At 45.8% G+C, this 26,377-nt stretch overlaps 2 protein-coding genes across 2 annotated transcripts in view; one reads left to right on the top strand and one right to left on the bottom strand.

Moving 5' to 3' along the window:
- hhipl1 (HHIP-like 1) overlaps positions 1 to 19,574 on the bottom strand; it is a 47,078-nt gene extending 27,504 nt beyond the window's left edge. Inside the window, exons 1-3 of the mRNA XM_048538408.2 lie at positions 19,022 to 19,574; positions 8,122 to 8,768; positions 1,416 to 1,559 (exon numbers count right to left, since the gene is read on the bottom strand). Of these exons, the coding sequence (XP_048394365.2) occupies positions 1,416 to 1,559; positions 8,122 to 8,768; positions 19,022 to 19,309 (1,079 nt within the window). The 5' untranslated portion in view covers positions 19,310 to 19,574. The remainder of the gene's footprint in view (positions 1 to 1,415; positions 1,560 to 8,121; positions 8,769 to 19,021) is intronic.
- Positions 1 to 26,377, top strand: part of LOC125455510 (cytosolic carboxypeptidase 2-like) — a 213,777-nt gene that overhangs the window by 146,322 nt on the left and 41,078 nt on the right. The window lies entirely within an intron of this gene.

The raw sequence follows: 26,377 nt of genomic DNA, 5'->3' as shown, positions 1-26,377 counted from the left end.
CTCCACCCACTGCATCCCAAAACCAGTCCAACCTGTCTCTGCCTCCCTAACCTGTTCTTCCTCTCACCCATCCCTTCCTCCCACCCCAAGCCGCACCTCCATCTCCTACCTACTAACCTCATCCCACCTCCTTGACCTGTCCGTCTTCCCTGGACTGACCTATCCCCTCCCACCTCCCCACCTATACTCTCCTCTCCACCTATCTTCTTTTCTCTCCATCTTCGGTCCGCCTCCCCCTCTCTCCCTATTTATTCCAGAACCCTCACCCCGTCCCCCTCTCTGATGAAGGGTCTAGGCCCAAAATGTCAGCTTTTGTGCTCCTGAGATGCTGCTTGGCCTGCTGTGTTCATCCAGCCTCATATTTTATATCTCGGATTCTCCAGCATCTGCAGTTCCCATTATCACTCTCTTCTCCACCTATCTTCTTTTCTCTCCATCTTCGGTCCACCTCCCCCTCTCTCCCTATTTATTCCAGTTCCCTCTCCCCATCCCCCTCTCTGATGAAGGGTCTAGGCCCGAAACGTCAGCTTTTGTGCTCCTAAGATGCTGCTTGGCGTGCTGTGTTCAACTAGCCCCACACTTTGTTATCTGTAACACAGAGGGATTTGTGCATACAGGGGCAGCAGAGAATCAGGAAGGCTAATGGAATGTTGGCATTTATTGCAAGGGGATTGGAGTACTTGATCAGGGATGTCATACTGGAGCTGTACAATGTGCTGGTAAAAAGAGATATTATTTCATTGGAAATCAGAGAAGGTCCACTAGGATGACAACCCCCGCCCCACCCCGGTGGAGGGATTGTCTTATCAGCAAAGGTTAATCAGGTTGGGATTCTACTCTGTAAAGTTTAGAAGAATGAGAGGTGATCTCATTGAAGCATATTGGATTCTTAAAGGGCTTGACAGGTACATGCTGAGGAAGATGTTTCCCCTCATAGGGATGTCTCTGACAAAACGTCTTAATCTCAGAATAAAGGAGCACCAATTTAAGGCTGAGTTAAGGAGGAATTCCTTCTTTCTGAGGGTTGTAAATCTTCGAATCTCCTTGCCACACAAAGCTGTGAGGGCAGAGTCCTTGTGTATATTTAAGGCTGAGGTAGATAGATTCTTGATCAGTCAGGGAATTAAGAGTTATGGGGAAAAGGTCAGGAATTTGGATGTGAGGAAATCATCTCTGGCATGTTCCTATTAAATGATGGAGCAGGCTCGAAGGACCGAATGGTCTACTCCTGTTCCTACTTCTTATGCTGTTATGGCCAAGTGGCCTCATCTTGTTCGTAAGCTCACAAACTCTTCCCACACCATTCTGTAAGTACTTAGGTTCACTTTCAAAGCTTCATCGAACAACCCTTTGACGGAAATCATTTTAGAAAAATATCAGTGAAAGTATATTGAATGCAAAAAATATTACTTTACTTGTTTAGAGCATTTCCATATTTCCCAAACGGATCCCCGGCCATTCCGCCATCTCCAGTGAAAATGTAGAGATAGCCATCATCACCAAAAAGGAGCTGTCCTCCATTATGGTTCGATGCTGGTTCATCCACTTCCAAAATGATCCTGTAAAATTAGGATGTTTGGTGAAAGTTGGCAGAAACTAATTTATCTATTTGAAAACAAAGGTAATGCCTTGATTGGGTTTGTTTGAGAGCATCTTATAATAGGAATCATACCTTGGGTTTTGAATACTGTATTAGATAACATAGAAAACTTCAGTGATTTTTCCTGCTCATCCAAGTATGCCCGGTCTGCTGTGTCCATCCAGCTCCACTCTGTGTTATCTCAGACCCCAGCATCGGCAGTTCTTACTGTCTTGAGTGAGTTATATCCCCACTGTGAAGCCTCTTCTAAGGATGCCTACCTTGATGAAATTATCCTCCTCCCTCTGGAAAGAGCTCAGTGAATCTCTCTCCCACTGCAACCCACTGGTACCACCGCCCCCCACTATTTATTTCAGAGCCCCTTTCCCCTTCCGCATTTCTGAAGAAGGGTCCCGACCCGAAACATCAACATTCCTGCTCCTCTGATGCTGCCTGGCCTGCTGCACTCCTCCAGCTCCACGCTGTGTTATCTCAGACTCCAGCACTGGCATTCTTACTATCTTAAGTCATTGTTTGATCTGGGAAAGATGTCTAGAGCCTTCAATGATGAGGACGGAGGAGTTACAAAGTGACATGTAGCACCTAGCTAGTATCAGAGATGCCCTGGCAAGGGAAGCAAATGTTGGAGATGATTAAGGAATGTTACTGAGGGTACAGTCACTCCAGAATGCAGAAAGGGGGCAAAATGTGCTTGGCACTTGGCTGGGCCAGCATTTATTGCCCCTCCCTAATTGCCCAGAGGGCAGCTAAAAGTCAACCACATTGCATGTAGGCCAGACCAGGTGAGGATGGCAGTTTCTTTCCCTAAAGGGCATTAGTGAACCAGATGGGTTTTTCTGACAATCAGCAATGGATTCATGGTCATCATTTGACTCTTAATTCCAGATATTTATTGAATTCAAATTCCACCATCTGCCATGGCAGGATTAGAACCCAAGTCCCCAGAACTTTATCTGGGTCCCTGGATTAACAGTCCACTAGGCCATTGCCTCCCCCTGAGATAGGAACTAGAGTAAACCATACAGCATTGTTCCTCCATTAAGTACAGGATTGGCTAATCTTTGGCTTTAACTCCACTTTCTTGCTAAATCCTTGATTTGCTGAGAGACCAAAAGCCTGTCTTCCACAGTTCTAAATGGTACATTCCACAACCTTCCATAGGAGAAATTTTCATTCTTTGGAACAGGAAAACTCTCCTCATCTTAGTCCTGAAGGGTTGTTCTGTTATCCTGAGAGTATTCCCTATGATTCAGATTGTCCAGTAACCTTTCTGTGTCTATCCTAACAAGCTCCTTTGGAAACCTTTGTTTCAATAAGATTGCCTTTCACTCCTCTAAGCTCCAGAAAATGTAACACCAACTTATATAGTCATTCACTCCAGGAATCTTCCTCACCCCAGTGATCAACGCAGTGAAACCTCACTATAGTCCCTCTTATGGAAGTACATTCTTCCTTATATCTGATTGTCAAACTGCACACAGTGTTGCAGATATGGTCTGACCAAAGCCCTGGATGATCGCAGCAAGATCTCTTTGCTCTTGCACTCCAATTGTCATATAATACAGTCTCTAGCTTCCTAATTGCTTGCTGCAACTGCCCGTTAACTTTCTGTGTTCCTTGTACAACAATGCCCAAGTTCCACTGAATATCAACGTTTACAAGTTCCACACCTTCTAAATGTATTCAGCTCTTCTATTCTTCTCAAAAAGTTGAGTAATTTCCCAGTTTCACACTTGCTGGCAATCATTTAATAACTGAAATAACTGCAGATGCTGGAAATCAGAAACAAAAACTGAACTTGCTGGAAAAGCTCAGAAGGTCTGACAACATCTGTGGAGAGAAAGCAGAAGTTAACATTTTGGGTACAGTGGGCCTGGTTCAGAAGGATCTGTTTTCAAAAGGGTCACTGCATCTGAAATGTCAACTCTTCTTTCTCTCCATGGATGCTGCCAGATCTGTTGAGTTTTTCCAGCAATTCCCATTTTTGTTTCTGATTTCCAGCATCCATAGTTCTTCATGATTGGTAATTGCTGCAACTAAAATTTTATGTAACTGTGCACTGGTGACTTCTGTGGGATCTCACAATGCTCATCTCAAAACCATATCAAAGACATTACTGATGCAACTTATGTCAGATCATGCTGCTTCATCTCATTTTCCTGGGGTGAGGGCAGGAGGCTTTTCCAATATAGCAGACTGCCCACTGGTGCAGGGTGTCACATGCATTCATACTTCACATTGAGAGATCTACCTGCATTAACAGATCCTCCAAAAGCCCTCCAATTGTTGAAAAACTTCACTGTGTTGAGTAACCCTTCCACAAAACAGTTCTGTCCTTCAGTCCTGCGAACCGATCACTGGACCCAAAATGTTAACTCTGATTCCTCTCCATAGATCTGCTGAGCTTTACCAGAAATTTATGTTTCTGGTGGTTTCCATTAGATGTGAGCAAGGAGCAATTGGCTGTAAACTCATTGACTGCAAAGCTATTTGCTGCTTGGAAAATGAGCAGTGTCTTCCAGTTCTGAGAAACAAGCACAGCTTTGGTTCTTTCTTTTTTCTTCTTGCTTTTCCTATTTCTGAATAATAGCGAAGGCTTTCTACAGTTGGAAGGCTTTTGAAGGGTTCTTGGGAGATCCTGGCAGTGGTATCAGCTTCCACTTTTGGCCAGAGGTAAGATACCAAGCCTAGTGCCATAGCAATATGTTGCTAGGTTGGTGGTTTGTGACGAACAGTGAGAAAGCTCACTAGGCCTCATGGAGAGGAACCCTCCATCAAACTTACACTGACTTGAATTCTGCTAAAATTCAACCCCCAAAAATTAGATATGATGGAGTTCTACAAGCACTTAAAAAAGAAAAGACTTAGCAAAGTCATCTTCAGTCTGATTGAAAGTGAGACTGGAGAAGATAGCAGATTAATTGCATGAGTCCTCATCAATGTTAACTCTAGAGGATTTAGAAATTAATTCACAGATATGGGTGTGACTGGCTGGGGCAGTATTTATTGTCTATCTCCAGGCACCCTTGAGAAGGTAGGGGTGAGATGCCTTCTTGAACCGCTGCAGTCCACGTGCTGTAGATAGACCCATAATGTCCTTAGGGAGGGAATTCCAGGATTCTGACCCAGTGTTAGTGAAGGAATGGCGATACATTTCCAAGTCAGGATGGTGAGTGATTTGGAGGGGAACTTGCAGGGGGTGGTGTTCCCATGTATCTGCTGCCCCTGTCCTTCTAGATGGAAGTGGTCATGGGTTTGGAAGGCGCTGTCTGAGGATTTTTGGTGAATTTCTGCAGTGCATCTTGTAGATAGTACACACTGCTTCGACTGAGCATCGGTGGTAGAGGGAGTGAATGCTTGTGAATGTGATGCCAATCAAGCACCTGCTTTGTCTTGTATAGCGTCAAGCTTCTTGAGTGTTAATGGGGCTGCAACCATCCAGGCAAGTGGGGAGTATTCCATCATACTCCTGCCTTGTGCCTTGTAGATGGTGGACAGGCTTTGAGGAGTCAGGAGTTGAGTAACTCTCTACAGGATTCTGAATCTCTAACCTGTTTTAGTAGCCCCAGTACTTATATGAGTTCCTCATCAATGATTATCCTCAGGATATTGATAGTGGGGGAATTCAGTGATGGTAACACCAGTGAATGTTATGGAGTGATGGTTAGATTCCCTCTTGTTAGAGATGGGTTTTTTCTGGCACTTGTGTGGCACGAATATTATTTGGATACAAGTAAAATCCCAGAAGCAGCGATACAACTGGAAACAGAAAGGAGGAAGGGATTCAGGAAAATCACAACCGCCAAAGAATTGACTAAATTGTTGAAACTGCAGAGTGACCAATTCACATGTCCAAATGCATTTCTTCTCAGGGTGTTAATGAAAGGGTTGAGTGAGATGGTTGATGCTATGGTGTTAATTTTCCAAAACTTCCTGAATTTAAGGACAGCCCCAATAGACGGGAAATGGCAAATGTAACTCTGTTATTCCAAAAGGGAGGAAGACAGAAAGCAGGAAACTTGGTTTGACATCTGTCATAGGGATAACGTTCAACACAATGATTAAAGAGGTGATAGCAGGTCAGTTAGATACGTTCAAGGTAATCAGACAGAGTCAGAATGATTTTGTGAAAGGGAAATCATTTTTGGCACATTTATTGGAAAACTTTGAGGACATAAAACGTGCTGTAAAGGGGAGCCAGTGTCAGAATTTCCTTAAATTTCCTGATAAGGTGTCATGTCAAAGTTTATTGTGGAAAATAAAAGCTTGTGGTGTAGGAGGTAGCATATTAGCATAAATGGAAGGTTGGCTGGCTAACAGGAAGCAGAGAAGAAGTGTAAACTGGTATATTTTAGCTTGGCAAGATGTAATGATGCACCACAGGAAGTGATGCTGGGATGTCGACTGTTCACAATTTACATAATTGACGATTAAAGGACAGTTGCCAAATTTGTTGACAACACAAGAAGTTGATAAGAGGTCACGAGGAGGTTACACAAAGATATTGGTAGGTTATGTGAGTGAACAAAGATGGAGCAAATGTGGGAAAATGTGAAATCGCCCACTTTGGCAGGAAGACTGAAAAGAATGTTATCTAAGTGGTGAGAATGCAGAGCCCTCAGACACAGAGGGATCTGGCTCCTTATATATGAATCACAAGATGTTAGTTGGTATTACAGCGAGTAATTAGGAAAGCTAATAGCATTTTGTCATTCACGATGTGGAGGTGGCAGTGTTGGACTGGAGTTGACAAAGCCAGAAGTCACATGACACCAGGTTATAGTCCAACAGGCTTATCTGAAATCACAAGCTTTCAGAGCACTGCCCCTTCGTCACACCTTGTGTTGTGTAACTTTTTACCTCGTTTATTGCAAGGGGTATCAAATAGAGCATATAGAACATTACAGCACAGTACAGGCCCTTCGGCCCTCAATATTGTGCCGACCTGTCATACCGATCTCAAGCCCATCTAACCTACACTATTCCACGTACGTCCATATGCTTGTCCAATGACGACTTAAATGTACCTAAAGTTGGCAAATCTACTACCGTTGCAGGCAAAGCGTTCCATTCCCTTACTACTCTCTGAGTAAAGAAACTACCTCTGACATCTGTCCTATATCTTTCACCCCTCAATTTAAAGCTATGCCCCCTCGTGCTCGCCGTCACCATCCCAGGAAAAAGGCTCTTCCTATCCACCCTATCTAACCCTCTGATTATTTTATATGTTTCAACTAAGTCACCTCTCAACCTTCTTCTCTCGAATGAAAACAGCCTCAAGTCCCTCAGCCTTTCCTCGTAAGACCTTCCCTCCATACCAGGCAACATCCTAGTAAATCTCCTCTGCTCTCTTTCCAAAGCTTCCACATCCTTCATATAATGCGGTGACCAGAACTGTACACAATACTCCAAGCGCGGCCGCACCAGAGTTTTGTACAGCTTCACCATAACCTCTTGGTTCTGGAACTCGATCCCTCTATTAATAAAAGCTAAAACACTGTATGCCTTCTTAACAACCCTGTCAACCTGGGTGGCAACTTTCAAGGATCTGTGTACATGGACACCGAAATACTAGAGTAGGGAGATAAAGTTTTGGTCATATAAGCCATTAGAAAGATTGTATCTACAGAACTGAGGAAGGGTCACTGGACTCGAAATGTTAACTCTGTTTTCTCCTTCACAGATGCTGCCAGACCTGCTGAGCTTTTCCAGCAATTTTGTTTTTGTTTCCTTTCTCAGAACTGTCTAAGAGTTATGAGCACGGATCATTCTACCTGAAACGTTAACTCTGATTTCTCTCACAGATGTTACCAGAACTGTTGAGCTTGTCCAGCAACTTTGTTTTTGTTCCTGCTTTACAGCAACTGCAGCTCTTTTGGTTTTTATTAAGTTCTGAGGAAGGGCCACCAAACCCAAAGCATTAACTCAGCTTTCTCTTCACAGAGGCTGCTAGACTTGCTCAGCTTTACCAACCATTTCTGTTTTTGTTTGTGGGTGAAAGGTTATCATGGGTTTGCAGATATATAGATTGAGGTTATGATGTACGTGAATGGTGGAGCAGTTTTGAGGGGCTAAATGACCTACTTCATATAATCATAACATTCACTCTAAAGAAACGTTTGCCTATTAGACAGTCGTGAGTTTTTCAGTTCCTTCATTTAAATAAACATCAGCCAATGGGTAGGTGAACAGCATAATGTCCAATATTGTGACAAGTGCCGTCGGTGGATTGTGTTGTGAACTTACAACACACAAACGGACATTTGCCTCATCCTTACCATTCCATACAGTCAGCCATCAAAAGACAGAGGCTTGGAGCTTGGTTCAGGGATGGGATGAATAAAGCAGTGAAGTGAACAAAGTCAAAAGAAGTCAGAGAATAACTATCATTATCTGAAGATTTTCAGCCAGATTCTTATTGGGCAGAACAAGAGGGAAGGATCTTGCAGATTGAGGATAGGGTGGTTTGGAATGGTTTAGAGTGTTTTTCAGTTTTGGTGTGTACGTACGGTGTGACCTACCTTTCAGAACTATGGTCCAACATATTCATGTCACGGGAAGAAATTCTAAACTCACTGATTCTGATCTTCTCTTCGAGATTCACCTCAACAGAGTAATACACATAGACCTTTCCAGTGTGTTTGAATTTTGGGTGAAATACCAGACCCAGAAATCCTCGCTCGTCCCCTTCCCAGGGTGACGTTAAGACTGCCTGAGTAATGTTCAAAAATGGTTTCTCAACCCTGGCCCGGTTGGGCAGATACGCCCACACTATGCCAATCTGTTCAGCGATAAAAAACCGATGGGTCCCATCATTGGCATGCAGCATAGCAACAGGATTGCGCAGACCATTTGCTATTTCTTCCAGGCACAGCTGGAGGCAGCCATCAGAACCAGCTACGACTTCCCCAAGATTCCTCGTCAGGTTGTTGTTGGATAGGACTCGAGGGAAACAATAATCCAGGTCTTGCAGTTGTAAGGCGTTACAGAACTTTCTTCTGTTGGATACAAGTTCCAGAAGCTCCCCTTCTTTCACTAAGGCGTGCACGGTTGTCTTGCATTTGTTCCAGAATTCAAAACAATATTCATCACAAAGACCTGGCAGCTGCCTGACTGGAGTCGTTGGGTCCTCTGCATCGTACAAATGAGCAGCATATGGAGAGCATTCCTGCCAAGGGAACAGATTTCAGTCAAATAAGTACTGAGTCAACAAAAATAAGTGACAATTATGTAAAAGTAATGCCCAGTGATTGTAGAGACAAGAATACTCAGCATAAATGGGAAACATTTTAGGAACCGTGACAATGGTCAAAAAAAGTATGTTATGAGGAGGTTTATGTTAATAGGGATGTGGATGTCAATGTCAATAAAATATTAATTGCAGGTTTGGTCTCCTTTTCTGAGGAAGGATGCTCTTGCTCTAGAGGGAGTGCAGCGAAGGTTTGCCAGGCTGATTCCGGGGATGGCAGGTCTGATGGATGAGGAGAGATTGACCAGGTTGGGATTGTTTTCACTGGAGTTGAGAAGAACGAGGGGAGATCTCATACAGCTCACAAAATTCCAACAGGGCTGGATAGAGTAGATGCAGGGAGGATGTTCCCGATGGTGGGTGTGTCCAGAACCAGGGGTCACAGTCTGAGGATTCAGGGTAGACCGTTTAGGACGGAGATGAGGCGACGTTCCTTCACCCAATGAGTGGTAAGCCTGTGGAAGTCATTACCGCAGGAAATAGTTGATGCCAAAACATTAAATGTATTCAAGAGGCAGCTAGATACAGCACTTGGGGCGAATGGGTTTGAAGGCCATGGGGAGAAAGCAGGGTTAGGCTATTGAGTCGGACTATCAGCCATGACCATGATGAATAGCACAGCAGGCTCGAAGGGCTGATTGGCCTCCTCCTGCTCCTATCTTCTGTGTTTCTATGAGTCAGCACTGTTGTGAAACAGATTGGGAGGAGTATGCAGTATTGCTGTGAAGGAGACTGTTGGCCATGCTAATTTATTCATCGTGTTGAGGGATGTCTACATTAGGTGTATCAATATCGCTGAGAAACAGACTGGTCGGAGAAACACAATATCCAGCCCTTTCAACCTATTTCTACCAGAGCCAAAGTGTGACATCATGGGAAAACAGGTAGACAATGATTGGTGGGTATTTCTTCCAAGCCTTGTTTGATTGGTTAGTATGCATTTCAGTTCTAAAATATTTAACGGTCAAATTAATTAATCAACTATCATAGAGATGGCTGGAAGGGTGACGTTTTGCAGCGATAGTATGTAAGCTTTGGTGGATGCATGGTTCATGGCTTAGACTCTGCATGATGATTTTTTTAATTGATTTGTTGAAGAGCTTTGCCATTTTGTGCCCTGCAAATAGCCACTGTAAAGTTAGTGTCTGCACTAGATCAGATGCTAGGCTGGAGTAAATTTCTGCTCTAAAGCCAAAAACAACATTGTGAGCAGCTATCACCAGGTAAACAATCAGTACCATTGCTTTCCCTGTGACTACAAAATCTGCGCTAGTCAATTATTGATTATGCCTGTGTTGGACAGTGTAATGTACAATTTCCTAATATCGGGTACAGAGGGTGTCACGCACTGTGTGGCATGGATGGGGTTGTGTACAGAGCGAACCTCACACAGTGTATGTGCGCATAGTGAGCACGTATACAGTTATACATATGCAATTGTTAATAAGTTACCAACAGTGCTTTGCATGTTGTAACGTGCACTTTCTTGATGGGGTGTTGCAGACTGGCACATTCCAAGACCCAGGATTCAGTGTTGAGTACAACTTGGGGCAGCTGCTGCTACAGTACAGTGGTAAAACACATGCACATTACACATTAACAATCTGGGCAATGGAACTGGGGGCATTGTTGCTAAATGTGCAGATGGCACAAAAATCGGTGGAGAGGCAGGTAGTATTGAGGATGTGGGGAGGCTGCAGAAGGTCTTGGGCAGACTAGGAGAATGGTTAAAGTAGTGGCACGTGGAATAAAATGTGGGAAAGTGTGAGGTCTTGCACTTTAGTAGGAAGAATAGAATCCCTACAGTGTGGTCCAACAAGTCCATACCAACCCTCTGAGGGGTGTCCCACGCAGACCCATCCCCCTAACTCCCACAGCTAACCCACACTTCCCTGTACACTATGGGTAATTTAGCACAGCCAATCCACCCTAACCGACACATCTCTGGACTGTGGGAGGAAACCCACACAGACTCAGGGAGAATGTGCAAACTCCACACAGACAGTCGCCCGAGGGTGGAATCGAACCCAGGTCCCTGGCGCTGTGAGGCTGCAGTGCTAACCACTGAGCCACTGTGCTGCCCCATTGGAGCTGTAGAATCATTTCTAAATGGAAAAGGCTTTAGAAACCTGAAACACAAAGGGACTGAGGAGTCCTTTTTCAAGATTCCCTTCATGTTGCCATGCAAACATAGTTGACAGTTGGAAAGGCGAATGCAGCAATTCACATTCATTTTGTCAGGACTACAATACAAGAGCAGAGAGGTACTGCTGAGGCTGGGTAAAGCTCTCATCAGACCACAAATGGAATATTTTGAGCAGTTTTGGACCCTGTATCTAAAGAAGCATGTGTTGGCATTAAAGGGGTCTTGATGAGGTTCACAAAAATGATTGATGGAGTTTAGAAGGATGAAGGGGGATCAGATTGAAACTTTTAGAATACTGAGAGGCCTGGATAGAAGAGATGTGGAGAAGATATTTCCATGAGTAGGAGAGGCTAGGACCAGGGGGCAAAACCTCAGAGTGAAGGGGTGACCCTTTAGAACTGAGGTGAAGTCTGATTTCTTCAGCCAGAGGCTGGGTAATCTGTGGAATTTATTGCAGCAGAGAGCTGTGCAGGCCAAGTGATTGAGTGTATTTAAGACAGAGATGGATAGGATCATAATTAATAAAGGGACCAAGGGTTATGGGAAGAAGGCAGGGAAATGGGGTTCAGAGACATATCAGCGATGCTCAAATGGTGGAGCAGATACGATGGGCCGAATAGCCTAATTCTGCTCCAATATCTTACGGTCTATGATCTAAATAAATTGGAGGCTGCCCTGAATGAGTTTCCTTCAAGAGCAGGTAGCATATTTTGCTAAACATCAACATTGAAAAGATGAGTGTTAATAGTCAGGAAAATAAGTGCATTGTCATCATTTAATTACAAATGGAGAAGGTCATTGACTATCTTAATTTATCTACCGAGAGATCTCCTCTACAATTCTCAATTTTTGGCATGCAATTAACATGAAGCCTTTTTGCCTTCACCAGGCCATCCATTATTACTATTACTAGTACTATTTATCACTGTCACACTGGAGTGAATCATAGACATTCTCCCCTATCAAAAATTGCCCTTTAAATGTCTTTTCCCAGTCTGCAAGTGGAAATCACAAGCTAGAAATAAAAAAAGCCAAAGAACTGCAGATACTAGAGAACAGAAACAAAACACTAGTAATGACTAGTCATGACAGCACATGTTGTTTAATATTTAATTATCCTGCCAACAAACCATATTCCACCTCAATGGGAGGTGCCTCGAGTGAACCGGTTAGAGATTGTAAATCACTTGCAAAGGCTTGTTTGGTGGAGTTAAAATTTGTAAGGACTTGCTTTACGGCAGCATTGTCTGTAATACTGATTGTTAAGCTTTTACATTAACCCTTATCCAGAATGGCAAAGGTTGTTTGTTCTAGACATGAAAACAAACGAACAAAATTACTCACTTAGATTTCTAAAACACTTCAAAAAGAAACTGTATCAGAGATAATGGGAACTGCAGATGCTGGAGATTCCAAGATAATAAAATGTGAGGCTGGATGAACACAGCAGGCCAAGCAGCATCTCAGGAGCACAAAAGCTGACGTTTCGGGCCTAGACCCTTCATCAGAGAGGGGGATGGGGGGAGGGAGCTGGAATAAATAGGGAGAGAGGGGGAGGCGGACCGAAGATGGAGAGTAAAGAAGATAGGTGGAGAGGGTGTAGGTGGGGAGGTAGGGAGGGGATAGGTCAGTCCAGGGAAGACGGACAGGTCAAGGAGGTGGGATGAGGTTAGTAGGTAGCTGGGGGTGCGGCTTGGGGTGGGAGGAAGGGATGGGTGAGAGGAAGAACCGGTTAGGGAGGCAGAGACAGGTTGGACTGGTTTTGGGATGCAGTGGGTGGGGGGGAAGAGCTGGGCTGGTTGTGTGGTGCAGTGGGGGGAGGGGATGAACTGGGCTGGTTGAGGGATGCAGTGGGGGAAGGGGAGATTTTGAAACTGGTGAAGTCCACATTGATACCATATGGCTGCAGGGTTCCCAGGCGGAATATGAGTTGCTGTTCCTGCAACCTTCGGGTGGCATCATGGTGGCAGTGCAGGAGGCCCATGATGGACATGTCATCAAGAGAATGGGAGGGGGAGTGGAAATGGTTTGCGACTGGGAGGTGCAGTTGTTTGTTGCGAACTGAGCGGAGGTGTTCTGCAAAGCGGTCCCCAAGCCTCCGCTTGGTTTCCCCAATGTAGAGAAAGCCGCACCGGGTACAGTGGATGCAGTATACCACATTGGCAGATGTGCAGGTGAACCTCTGCTTAATGTGGAATGTCATCTTGGGGCCTGGGATGGGGGTGAGGGAGGAGGTGTGGGGACAAGTGTAGCATTTCCTGCGGTTGCAGGGGAAGGTGCCGGGTGTGGTGGGGTTGGAGGGCAGTGTGGAGCGAACAAGGGAGTCACGGAGAGAGTGGTCTCTCCGGAAAGCAGACAGGGGTGGGGATGGAAAAATGTCTTGGGTGGTGGGGTCGGATTGTAAATGGCGGAAGTGTCGGAGGATAATGCGTTGTATCCGGAGGTTGGTAGGGTGGTGTGTGAGAACGAGGGGGATCCTCTTGGGGCGGTTGTGGCGGGGGCGGGGTGTGAGGGATGTGTCGCGGGAAATGCGGGAGACGCGGTCAAGGGCGCCCACCCACCCTCCTGCAAAAATTCCATCCCCTATTCCCAATTCCTCCGCCTCCGCCGCATCTGCTCCCACGATAAGACATTCCACTCCCGCACATCCCAGATGTCCAAGTTCTTTAAGGACCGCAACTTCCCCCCCACGGTGATTGAGAACGCCCTTGACCGCGTCTCCCGCATTTCCCGCGACACATCCCTCACACCCCGCCCCCGCCACAACCGCCCCAAGAGGATCCCCCTCGTTCTCACACACCACCCTACCAACCTCCGGATACAACGCATTATCCTCCGACACTTCCGCCATTTACAATCCGACCCCACCACCCAAGACATTTTTCCATCCCCACCCCTGTCTGCTTTCCGGAGAGACCACTCTCTCCGTGACTCCCTTGTTCGCTCCACACTGCCCTCCAACCCCACCACACCCGGCACCTTCCCCTGCAACCGCAGGAAATGCTACACTTGTCCCCACACCTCCTCCCTCACCCCCATCCCAGGCCCCAAGATGACATTCCACATTAAGCAGAGGTTCACCTGCACATCTGCCAATGTGGTATACTGCATCCACTGTACCCGGTGCGGCTTTCTCTACATTGGGGAAACCAAGCGGAGGCTTGGGGACCGCTTTGCAGAACACCTCCGCTCAGTTCGCAACAAACAACTGCACCTCCCAGTCGCAAACCATTTCCACTCCCCCTCCCATTCTGTTGATGACATGTCCATCATGGGCCTCCTGCACTGCCACCATGATGCCACCCGAAGGTTGCAGGAACAGCAACTCATATTCCGCCTGGGAACCCTGCAGCCATATGGTATCAATGTGGACTTCACCAGTTTCAAAATCTCCCCTTCCCCCACTGCATCCCTCAACCAGCCCAGTTCATCCCCTCCCCCCACTGCACCACACAACCAGCCCAGCTCTTCCCCCCCACCCACTGCATCCCAAAACCAGTCCAACCTGTCTCTGCCTCCCTAACCGGTTCTTCCTCTCACCCATCCCTTCCTCCCACCCCAAGCCGCACCCCCAGCTACCTACTAACCTCATCCCACCTCCTTGACCTGTCCGTCTTCCCTGGACTGACCTATCCCCTCCCTACCTCCCCACCTACACCCTCTCCACCTATCTTCTTTACTCTCCATCTTCGGTCCGCCTCCCCCTCTCTCCCTATTTATTCCAGTTCCCTCCCCCCATCCCCCTCTCTGATGAAGGGTCTAGGCCCGAAACGTCAGCTTTTGTGCTCCTGAGATGCTGCTTGGCCTGCTGTGTTCATCCAGCCTCACATTTTATTATCTAAAAAAGAAACTGTAGTTTCTTTCTCATTCTTGTTTCAGAAAATACTAACTTTATGAGGCCTGCTTTAGCTTTCTTTTATACACTTGTGGGACATGGGCTAGTCCCTTTTGCGGGTCCCTAGTTGCCCCTTAACAAGGTGGGGGTAAGTTGCCCTCTTGAACCACTGCAGTCCCTGTGCTGTAGGTTGACCCACAAAGTTTAGTAGGGACTGGTATCTGCAGCCTTTTCTGGTTTTATTTGTACCAGTCCTCTCTCTGAAGGGAAGAAGGTAATTTAATAAGTTGTTGAACTTTTTACTCAGGCTAAAATTCAGCCCAATCAGGAATAAATAAAGGTCTCATCCTCTGATAAGAATTAGGTGCTTTTATTTTTCTCCCTCTGACACCACAGTTCCTAATGGATCCACGGGAAAACTTATATCCAGAAGACAGGAAAAAGGCATTGAGAAGATAAATAACAAACAACATTTGAAGATGCATATAAAGTGGAACGTCTAATGTTCCTTTACAGCTTGATACTGAATCGTGCACAACCGCCTTGTGTCCTGAGCTTTTATTGTCTCGTGATGTATATGAAGAATTGTGAATGGAGAATTAAAACACCTTATATTACTCTGTTAATCTATATTGAATTTCACAGAATTGTGATTGCAAGGATACCATTCACCCACTTGCAGCTATACTAGGTCTTCCAGCAACAATCGTTACCTAGTGGCAATATTTTGCTTTCTCCCCCATGTTTCTGTGCACCATTTCTAACCAAATACCTCTCCTGAATGCCTCAATTGATCCTGCCTCAACTGTATTTCCAGGGAGTGCCTTCCATGCATGAGTATTTTTTTCACGAATCACCCTTGCCCCTTTTGTACATCAGTTTTAATAGTGAGATAAATGCAATAACTATCTTCAGAGAAAAGATGTGCTGGGGAGACTAATGCGACCAAAGACCAATTAGCCCTCTGGACCTAGTGGGATGCATTTTAGGATAATGAAGGAATTAGCCACAGAGACAGTGAATGCGTTGATAATAATTTTCCAGGAATGCTTGGATTCTCAAAAATTCCCAGAAGATTGGAAAACTGTCATGTAATAGCTTTACTATTGAAGGGAAAAAGACACAGGCCAGTTAGCTTAGCATTTGTTATTAGGAAAATAGAACATAGAACAGTACAGAGATAATGGGAGCTGCAGATGTTGGAGAATCCAAGATAATAAAATGTGAGGCTGGATGAACACAGCAGGCCTAGCAGCATCTCGGGAGCACAAAAGCTGACGTCTCGGGCCTAGACCCTTCATCAGAGAGGGGGATGGGGTGAGGGTTCTGGAATAAATAGGGAGAGAGGGGGAGGCGGACCGACGATGCAGAGAAAAGAAGATAGGTGGAGAGGAGAGTATAGGTGAGGAGGTAGGGAGGGGATAGGTCAGTCCAGGGAAGATGGACAGGTCAAGGAGGTGGGATGAGGTTAGTAGGTAGGAGATGGAGGTGTGGCTTGGGGTGGGAGGAAGGGATAGGTGAGAGGAAGAACAGGTTAGGGAGGCAGAGGCAGGCTGGGCTGGTTTTGGGATGCAGTGGGTGGAGGGGAAGAGCTGGGCTGGTTGTGTGGTACAGTGGGGGGAGGGGACGAACTGGGCTGGTTTGGGATGCGGTGGGGGAAAGGGAGATTTTGAAGCTGGTGAAGTCCACATTGATACCATTGGGCTGCAGGGTTCCCAAGCGGAATATGAGTTGCTGTTCCTGCAACCTTCGGTTGGCATCATTGTGGCACTGTAGGAGGCCCATGATGGACATGTCGTCTAAAGAATGGGAGGGGGAGTTAAAATGGTTCGCGACTGGGAGGTGCAGTTGTTTATTGCGAACCGAGCGGAAGTGTTCTGCAAAGCGGTCTCCAAGCCTCCGCTTGGTTTCCCCAATGTAGAGGAAGCCACACCGGGTACAATGGATACAGTATACCACATTGGCAGATGTGCAGGTGAACGTCTGCTTAATATGGAAAGTCATCTTGGGGCCTGGGATGGGGGTGAGGGAGGTGGTGTGGGGGCAAGTGTAGCATTTCCTGTGGTTGCAGGGGAAGGTGCCGGGTGTGGTGGTGTTGGAAGGCAGTGTGAAGCGAACAAGGGAGTCACGGAGAGAGTGGTCTCTCCGGAAAGCAGACAGGGGTGGGGATGGAAAAATGTCTTGGGTGGTGGGGTCAGATTGTAGATGGCGGAAGTGTCGGAGGATGATGCGTTGTATCCGGAGGTTGGTGGGGTGGTGTACACATGCCCCCACACCTCCTCCCTCACCCCCATCCCAGGCCCCAAAATGACTTTCCATATTAAGCAGAGGTTCACCTGCACATCTGCCAATGTGCTTTACTGTATCCATTGTACCCGGTGTGGCTTCCTCTACATTGGGGAAACCAAGCGGAGACTTGGGGACTCTTGTGCAGAACACCTCCGCTCGGTTCGCAATAAACAACTGCACCTCCCAGTCGCAAACCATTTCCACTCCCCCTCCCATTCCTCAGACGACATGTCCATCATGGGCCTCCTGCAGTGCCGCAATGATGCCACCTGAAGGTTGTAGGAACAGCAACTCATATTCCGCTTGGGAACCCTGCAGCCCAATGGTATCAATGTGGACTTCACCAGCTTCAAAATCTCCCCTTCCCCTACTGCATCCCTAAACCAGCCCAGTTCATCCCCTCCCCCCACTGCACCACACAACCAGCCCAGCTCTTCCCCCCCACCCACTGCATCCCAAAACCAGTCCAACCTGTCTCTGCCTCCCTAACCGGTTCTTCCTCTCACCCATCCCTTCCTCCCACCCCAAGCCGCACCCCCAGCTACCTACTAACCTCATCCCACCTCCTTGACCTGTCCGTCTTCCCTGGACTGACCTATCCCCTCCCTACCTCCCCACCTACACCCTCTCCACCTATCTTCTTTACTCTCCATCTTCGGTCCGCCTCCCCCTCTCTCCCTATTTATTCCAGTTCCCTCCCCCCATCCCCCTCTCTGATGAAGGGTCTAGGCCCGAAATGTCAGCTTTTGTGCTCCTGAGATGCTGCTTGGCCTGCTGTGTTCATCCAGCCTCACATTTTATTATCTTGGAATCTCCAGCATCTGCAGTTCCCATTATCTCTGTCACCACCACCACCCCTGGCAGTGTGTTTAGGCGCCTCTTACACTCTGTGTAAAGAAATTACCCCTCACATCGGCTTTGAGCTTTCTGCCTCTCACCTTAAATGCATGCCCCCGAGTATAAGACCTTTCAATTCCAGGAAAAAGATTCTGCCTGTCAAACTCTATTTAAGCACCTCATTATTTTACATACTCTATCAAGTCTCCCCTCAGCCTCCATCACTCAAAAGAAAACAAACCGGGTTTTCCTAGCCTCTCCTTATTGCTTATACCCTCTAATCCAGGCAGCATCCATTCCACACCCTCTCCAAAGCCTCCACATCCTTCCTGTAATCTGGTGACCAGAACTGAATGTAATACTCTAAGTGCGGCCTAACCAAAATCTTATAAATTTCTTTTCTGATGAAGGATCCAGTCCCGAAATGTCAGCTTTTGTGCTCCTGAGATGCTGCTTGGCTGCTGTGTTCATCCAGCTCCACACTTTGTTATCTTGGATTCTCCAGCATCTGCAGTTCCCATTATCTCTTATAAAACCCACAACTTGACATCCTGGCTCTTGTACTCAGTTCCCCGACCACGAAAGGCAAGCATGCTGTATGCCTTGTTTATCACCCTATCTACTTGTGTGGCAGTTGCCAGGGAGCAATCGGCTACGAAATGTTAGAGTTTATCGTTAAGGATACAGTAGCAGCTCACTCGGAACAGTGAGCAGAGTCAGCGTATCGGCGCAAATGGGAAATTGTGCTGAGCAGATTAACTGGAGTTGTTTGAGGAGGTAAAGAGCAGGATTGGATTTTCGAATTTGAGACGTTGCTGGATCAAGAGACAGTTTATGTCAACGAGGACAATGGAAATGGATGAGTGAGTCTTACTGCAAGTTAGGAGGAGGGCAGTGCAAATATTGGGTCAGGTTTGGTACGTATAGGGAGGAAAGTGGGAGGGTGCATGCAAAATCTTTAGTATAGTGAAATCTGAGAGATAGAGTGGGAGTTACAGACAGTGTGATGTGTATGTGTAGGTTCAGAAAATTAGAGATTAGTAACATCCAATTAAAGTCACTTACCCCACACAGCATATCCTGGATGTAGGAAGCACACGTGGCATACAGAGAGTAGTCAAAACTATCCATGATGCTGTAGAAGCGGTTCATAATTTCCTGGTCTTTGGTGGTATTACAACAGCCAAACTGACTGTACATGGCACAGAAAGACAGGCCGTTGTCTGGCCGGAAAGGGGGTTTAAAATCCAGGCACTGGGGGTGGCATTTCACAAGCAGCACAGGATATGTCAGGGGGATAAGGAGGGCAAAAAATTGCCAGCTGAGGTCATGCCTGCGTTCACTGCAGGCCATACTCGGCTCTGGGTCCCAGCTCGTGACACACTGCCACTCTCACAGCCTAAATGCAGCTAACTGGACCAGTGCAAAGAAAGATTCCACAGTGAAAATCTGAACTGTGTACTTTGTTCTGGTCATTGCTACTCAGCCTCGCCCAGCACCAGCTGATATTGTCAGCTCAGATAAGCTTTAAACTTTTCTTCTTCTCTGCTAACTGTGCTGCACAAAGCAAACAGAAACCTTCTGACGGCGAGAAAAATGTGCTCAGATCCCAACAGTTAAAATGTAACTATCTTTAATTGTAGATCTCTGACAAAACCCTCAGCGTGACATGGACCCACCCCCTTCCTGTTTTTGCAAGCGATCCTCAGCTTGTTTATTTTGGAAATTACTCTCAATTCTTATTACAGGCAAGAGACTTTCGAAACACATGGGGAGCCTCAAGTTGTTTGGATCAGACAAGTGTCTGGGTTCAAGGAGCTTTGGCTCAGACTTAACTGGAACTCTACACACTGCACCACAGAGGGAATGGATTATCTGGGCAAGTGTTCCAGATGAAGCCATACTCTTAAGGATTGGTCTGTCAGACTTAGTCAGTGATCAGAGGCAACAGGGTCTGAACTGCTAATCCTATCTGCAAGTGGACTAAGAAGGTTGGAGTGGGGGGACTCCTTGGTCCTGGCATTTGTCCTACAGATTTGGGGATGTGGCAGCTGGAGGAGTAAACTGTTTTTAAATTCATTCATGGGACAAGGGCATTGCTGGCTAGGCCAGCATTTATTGCCCATCCCTAATTGCCCAGAGGGCTGTCAATCACATTGCTGAGGGCCTGGGGTCACATTTCAGCCCAGACCACATGAGGATGGCAATTTTCCATCCCTAAAGGACATTAGTGAGCCAGATGAGTTTTTCCTGACAACTGATTCATCGTCATCATTAGATTCTTAATTCCAGGCATTTATTGAATACAGATTCCAGTGTTTGCCATGGCAAGATTTGAATCTAAGTCCCCAGATGGTTATCTGGATTAACAGACTGTAATAATCATCCTTACCTGGTCTGGCCTGCATGTGATTCCCGATCCACAGCATCATGGTTGCTTCTTAACTGCCCTCTGAGCAATTAGGGATAGACAATAAATGTTGCCTGGCCAGCTATGCATTCATCCCATGAATGAATAAATAAAAAATACGTTGACAGTGGGATGATGTTTAGGAAGCATTGGAATAAACTAGTCAGATTAGACAGATGAATGAGCAGTTCTGCGTGAGAATAGGCTCTGGGACCAGCAGAAGGTTGGATGTGTACACACTGGGAAGGACTTCATCAGAGCCATGCTGGGGCCAGTGAGCTGATGAGCTCTGTAACTCCAGCTGTGGCAAGAGCTTGAAACTGACGAGTTGGGTCATGTGACAGAAGTTGTGACGGATAAACAACAAACAAGATTAATACAGCACTGCAGGAATTTGTTTCGTGATAAACCTCTTGCAGTGATGATGTCACTGGACTAGCAAACCAGAGTGCCAGGCCTGTGTTCTGGGAAGCCATGACCTAATGGTGTTATCACTGCCCTGTTAACCTGCGGACTCTTGTAATGCTTTGGGAACCTGAGTTCAAATTCTATCATGGCAGGTGGTGGAATTTGAATCCAATACAAATCTGGATGTAAGAGTCTAATGAGGGCCATGAATCTATTGCCAATTGTTGGAGAAACCCATCTGGGTCACTCATGTCTTTCAGGGAAGGAAACCCAGCCATCATTACCTGGTCTGGTCTCCTTGTGACTCCAGACCCACAGCAATGTGGTTAACCCTTAACTGCCCTCTGGGCAATTAGGGATGGGTAATAAATAAAAAGAAAGAATATTGGTTCGAATCCCACTATGGCAGATGGTTAAAAATTTGAATTAAAAATCTGGAGTTAGCATGGCAGTTGTGGTAAAAACCCATCTGGTTCACTGATGCCCTTTCAGGAAAGCCACATGCTATCCTCACCTGGTCTGGGCCTACATGTGGCTCCAGACCCACAGCCCTGTGGTTGACTCTGAAGTGACTGAGCAAACCACCCAATTGCATCAAAACCACAATAAAGTGAAAGAAAAGGAAGGAAACTGGATGGACCACCTGGTATGAACCCAGGCACTGTAAATAGTAACAGCCCATACAGGGGAATACCCTTTGCTAACATCTGGGGACTTTTACCAAAATTTCAACAACCTAACAGCAAAGCTCATAGAGTCACGCTTCAGACCAGGGCCCAGTCAACAGCATCACCAGACCATCAGTAGCAGAGGTGGTGGAACACAGTGATATACTGTGAGTAAGGGATTGCCCTGGGACCCCACCATTGACTATGAAGCCATGACATCTCAAGGCTTGGCCAAGGGAACCTCTTGCCGATCATCACCTCATTATGTCCGTCCTTCGGGTTCCAGGTTGAACTACTAGGAGGAAGCACTGAAAGTGTGAAAAATATGTCATTTACTTGAGGTGGGGAGTTCTTTGTGAAAAGTTCATTCCAATCCTGGTGCTAATATCTTCAACAACTGACTGCAAAAATAAGGTTAGGCTCTAGCAAGTTTTGAGAAGATTTGTAGCTCAGGTTGAGGTTCTGGATGTGAGTTTGCTCGCTGAGCTGGAAGGTTAGTTTTCAGACGTTTCGTCACCATTCTAGGTAACATCATCAGTGAGCCTCCGGTGAAGCGCTGGTGTTATATCCCACTTTCTATTTATCTGGTTAGGTTTCCTTAGGTTGGTGATGTCATTTCCTGTGTTGGTGATGTACATCATATAAATAGAAAGCGGGACATAACACCAGCGCTTCACTGGAGGCTCACTGATGATGTTACGTGGAATGGTGACGAAACATCTGAAAACGAACCTTCTAGCTCAGCGAGCAAACTCACATCCAAGGTTAGGCTCTGTCAAGAGATAACATTAGTGTAGAGCTTGGTGAACACAGCAGGCCAAGCAGCATAAGAGGACCAAGAAAGCTGATGTTTCAGGCCTAGACCCGTCTCTTTCAAGGCAGCTTTCAGTTTGGAATCTGACTGTGACCATCAGCTGGGATTACAACACTGAAAATGCTTGTGAATGTTTCAGCCTTCTCCCTTGCACTGATTGTTAGGCTCCTCCAACACCGAGAATAAGAATATTTGTGTCACCTTCTCCTGCACTGCATGATCCACCATGATCATATATGCATAGGGCAGGGCTGCAGAGCTTAGATCAGATCTGTTGGTTGTGGAATCGCTTAGCTCTATCTATCACTTGCTGGTTATGCTGTTTAGTATGCAATTAGTCCTATGTTGTAGCTTCATCAGGTTGGCACTTCATTTTTAGGCATATCAGGTGTTGTTCCTCGCATGCCCTCCTGCACTCTCCTTCGAACCAAAGTTGGCCCCTGGCTTGATGATAATGGTGGAGTGAGGGATATATCAGTCCATGTGATTTGACTGCAATTGAGTTGGTGATATAGCATCTCATGGATTCCTAGCCTGGAGTAACTAGATATGTTTCAATGCTTCATTCAGCACAGTGATAGTCTCACGTGTGGGGGGTATCTGCCTACAAATGTGGTGAAAGCATGTTTAACTGAGGCATTCAATTGGGGCATTGAATGATCATTTGGTTAGGAATGGTGTGCTAGAGCCTGGGGAAAATTCAGGGGCTTGGTACGATAGTGTTTATTTGAAGAGATGGTATGGGCATGATGGGGTGAATGGCCTTCTTCTGTACCGCAATAACTTTGTGATTGTGTGATTTCTTAATATGAAGACGAGACGTTGCACAAGAACTGTGCAGTGGACACTTTTACCACTATTCCCAAAGACCAAACAGTTCTGTGAGGATGATGTAAAGAGGTTCTTCCCTCTTGTTTGTTCCCTCACCAGTGGTTACACACCCAGACTAGCAGCTCTGCCATTCCAGATTCAGTCAGCTCGATCTGTAATGGTGCGACTGAGCTCCATTTGGTGATGGGCATTGAAGTTGTCCACCTACAGTCCATTCTGTGCCTTGCCACCCTCAGTGCTTCTTTCAAGAGTTGTTCAACATGGAGGAGCACAGAGCCATTAGCTGAGAGGTCAGTAATCCCAGGTGGTTTCCTTGCCTGGGTATGACCTGATGGCACGAGACTTCATGGGGTACTGGAGAAAATTCCTCAGACTGTGCATCATTTTATTACCAACTCTAGTGAATCTGCCCAATCTCTCTTACAAAACAGTGGGCAGGGGTGGAGATGTCTGGGAGGTATGCTTATATGAGAATAGCTATGTCAGGCTATCACATAAGATGTTGATAAGGAAGTCAATGAGGCTGTGTGTGCCATCATCACTGAGTGAGGTGATTTAGGAGCCAATCACATTGCGAAGGATCTGAAGCCACGTGTAGACCAGACAAAATAAGGATGTCAATTTTCTTTTCCTCAAGGAGAGAGAGCAACTCTGGGGAAAACAGGACATGTGCAGGCTGGATGGTTTTATCCCTAGCTGGACTGGTTCCTACTTAGAGGAGGTGATGGCCCAATGGTGTTTTTCACTGGGTTGTTAATCCAGAGGCCCAGATAACATTTTGGGGACCCAGGTTTGAATCCTACCACTGCAGATGGTGGAATTTGAATTCAATAAAAATCTGGAATTAAGAATCTAATGATGACCATGAATCCATTGTCAATTGTCAGGAAAAACCCATCTGGTTCGCCAATGTCCGTCAGGGAAGGAAACTGCCATCCTTACCTGGTCTGGCCTACATGTGACTCCAGACCCACAGCAATGTGGTTGACTCTTAACTGCCCACTGGGTAATTAGGGATGGACAATAAGTACTGATCTAGCCAGTGATGACCTCATCCCAGGAAAGGTTTAAACAGAGTGGCAGCAGACAGGAACCTGAGTGGGAGACAAGAGCGCAGGAAACAAATAGAAACGAAAGGTGAAAAGCTACAGAGCAAAAGTGAATGGTAGAGGAAACAAGGGCTAGCAACAAATAGTGGTGAAGTACCAGAAAAGACATTAGATATATCAAAACGTCAAGTTTAAAGGACGTGAGAGATTAGGTAGAGTGGGGCATGTGGCTAGACAGCATTTAAAAGTAGCCCACAGTGAAACAAAAAACAAAGAACTAAAATTTCACAATTTTGCAAGTGGAAATGGGGCGTTAGTGTTACTCCCAGTGGGAGGGGAACCTTTAAAGGCCAGGTTTAGTGGGCCTTATCAAATTGAAAGGAAATTGAGTGAGGTGAATTATTAGATAAGTATGCCAGATAAGAAATCTCACGGTGTGTCAGGTGAAATATGCTCACCAGGTATTTTGACAGGGAAGGCATGCAAAAGGTCAATCCGTTATTGGTTACACCGAGTGAAGAACCAAGTTCAGAGGATCCTGAATTGGACATTCCTGATATGAGATTGGATAATGAGGAAGTTCTCAAAAATTGGGAAAAATTATTGACTTACCTCCCAGAGGAAAATTGAAATGACCTGGAAGACTTATTACAATCACATGGAAAGAGGCATTTGGGAATAAGCTGGAAGTACTCATTTATTCACACATGTTGTGGGTGTAGGAAATGCTATTCCAATTAGGCAACATTCTTGTAGACTTAACGCTCTAAAATTAGCACAGGTTCAAAAACATATTGAAATCATACTCAGGGAAGACATAATTAAAGTGAGTTATAGCAAATGGAGCTCATCCATACTAATGATACCAAAATCAGATGGTACCCAAGGATAATGGGAACTGCAGATGCTGGAGAATCCAAGATAATAAAATGTGAGGCTGGATGAACACAGCAGGCCAAGCAGCATCTCAGGAGCACAAAAGCTGATGTTTCGGGCCTGGACCCTCTCTGATGAAGGGTCCAGGCCCGAAACGTCAGCTTTTGTGCTCCTGAGATGCTGCTTGGCCTGCTGTGTTCATCCAGCCTCACATTTTATTATCTTGGTACCCAAGGATTATGTGTGGACTATCGCAAAATCGGTGGAGTTATAAAATCTGATTCATATCCTATTTCACATTTGGCGGACTGTATTGAGAAGGTGGGACAAGCAGCTTGTATTTCTAAGTTAGACTTTCTCAAAGGATACTGGCAGGTACATTTATCTGAAAGAGCAAAGGAAAATTTGGCTTTCGTGACACCAGATGTACTGTGCCAGTTTAAAGTCAAGCCATTAGGTACGAAGAATGTGCCAGCCATATTTCAAAGACTAACCAATTCTGTCATTTTGACAGTACCCAACTGTGTGGCATGCATAGACAATCTAAGATAATAAAGTGTGGAGCTGGCTGAACACAGCAGGCCAAGCAGCATCTCAGGAGCACAAAAGCTGACGTTTCGGGCCTAGACCCTTCAACAGAGAGCTCTGGCTCTCTGATGAAGGGTCTAGGCCCGAAGCGTCAAATTTTGTGCTCCTGAGATGCTGCTCGGCCTGCTGTGTTCATCCAGCTACACACTTTGTTATCTTGGATTCTCCAGCATCTGCAGTTCCCATTATCTCTGTATAGACAATCCAATGACTTTTAATCATACACGGAAGCAACATTTGGAGCTTCTATTTGAATTGTTTGATCAATTTCAGCAAACATGCTTGGTGATAAACCTGAGTAAGAGTGAGCTTTCAAAAGCCTGAGCCATGTTCCTGGGTTGTATCTTTGGACATGGACCAACAGCCCTGCAGCTTCCCATTTCACCAACAAAGAAGGAAGTTTTATGATTCCCGGGATTCAGTGATTTTTATCAAAAATTCATACAAATGTTAGCAGTATATTTGCTCCACCAACTGACTTGTTGAAGAAGAGCAAAAGGTTTCAAAGGAATTTCAGAAAACATTTGACAGCCTAAAATCTGTGTTAACCATTGCTCCAGTGTTAGCCATACCTCATGACGCAAAAACATTCAAGATTGGCTTTTGATGAGAGTGATGTAGGTGTCGGTGCTGTACTCTTGCGCGACAAAGATGAAAAGATAGAAAAATTTAATGGATGTTTTTCCAGAAAATTGAATACTCATCAACAGAAACATTCCACAGTTGGGAAGCAGACTTTAAGCTTGGTGTTGGTGATGCAACATTGCAACATTTGTA

The sequence above is a fragment of the Stegostoma tigrinum genome, chromosome 10, assembly GCF_030684315.1.
Source record: "Stegostoma tigrinum isolate sSteTig4 chromosome 10, sSteTig4.hap1, whole genome shotgun sequence".
Taxonomy (NCBI): Eukaryota; Metazoa; Chordata; class Chondrichthyes; order Orectolobiformes; family Stegostomatidae; genus Stegostoma; species Stegostoma tigrinum.
This window is presented reverse-complemented; position numbering and strand designations above follow the sequence as displayed.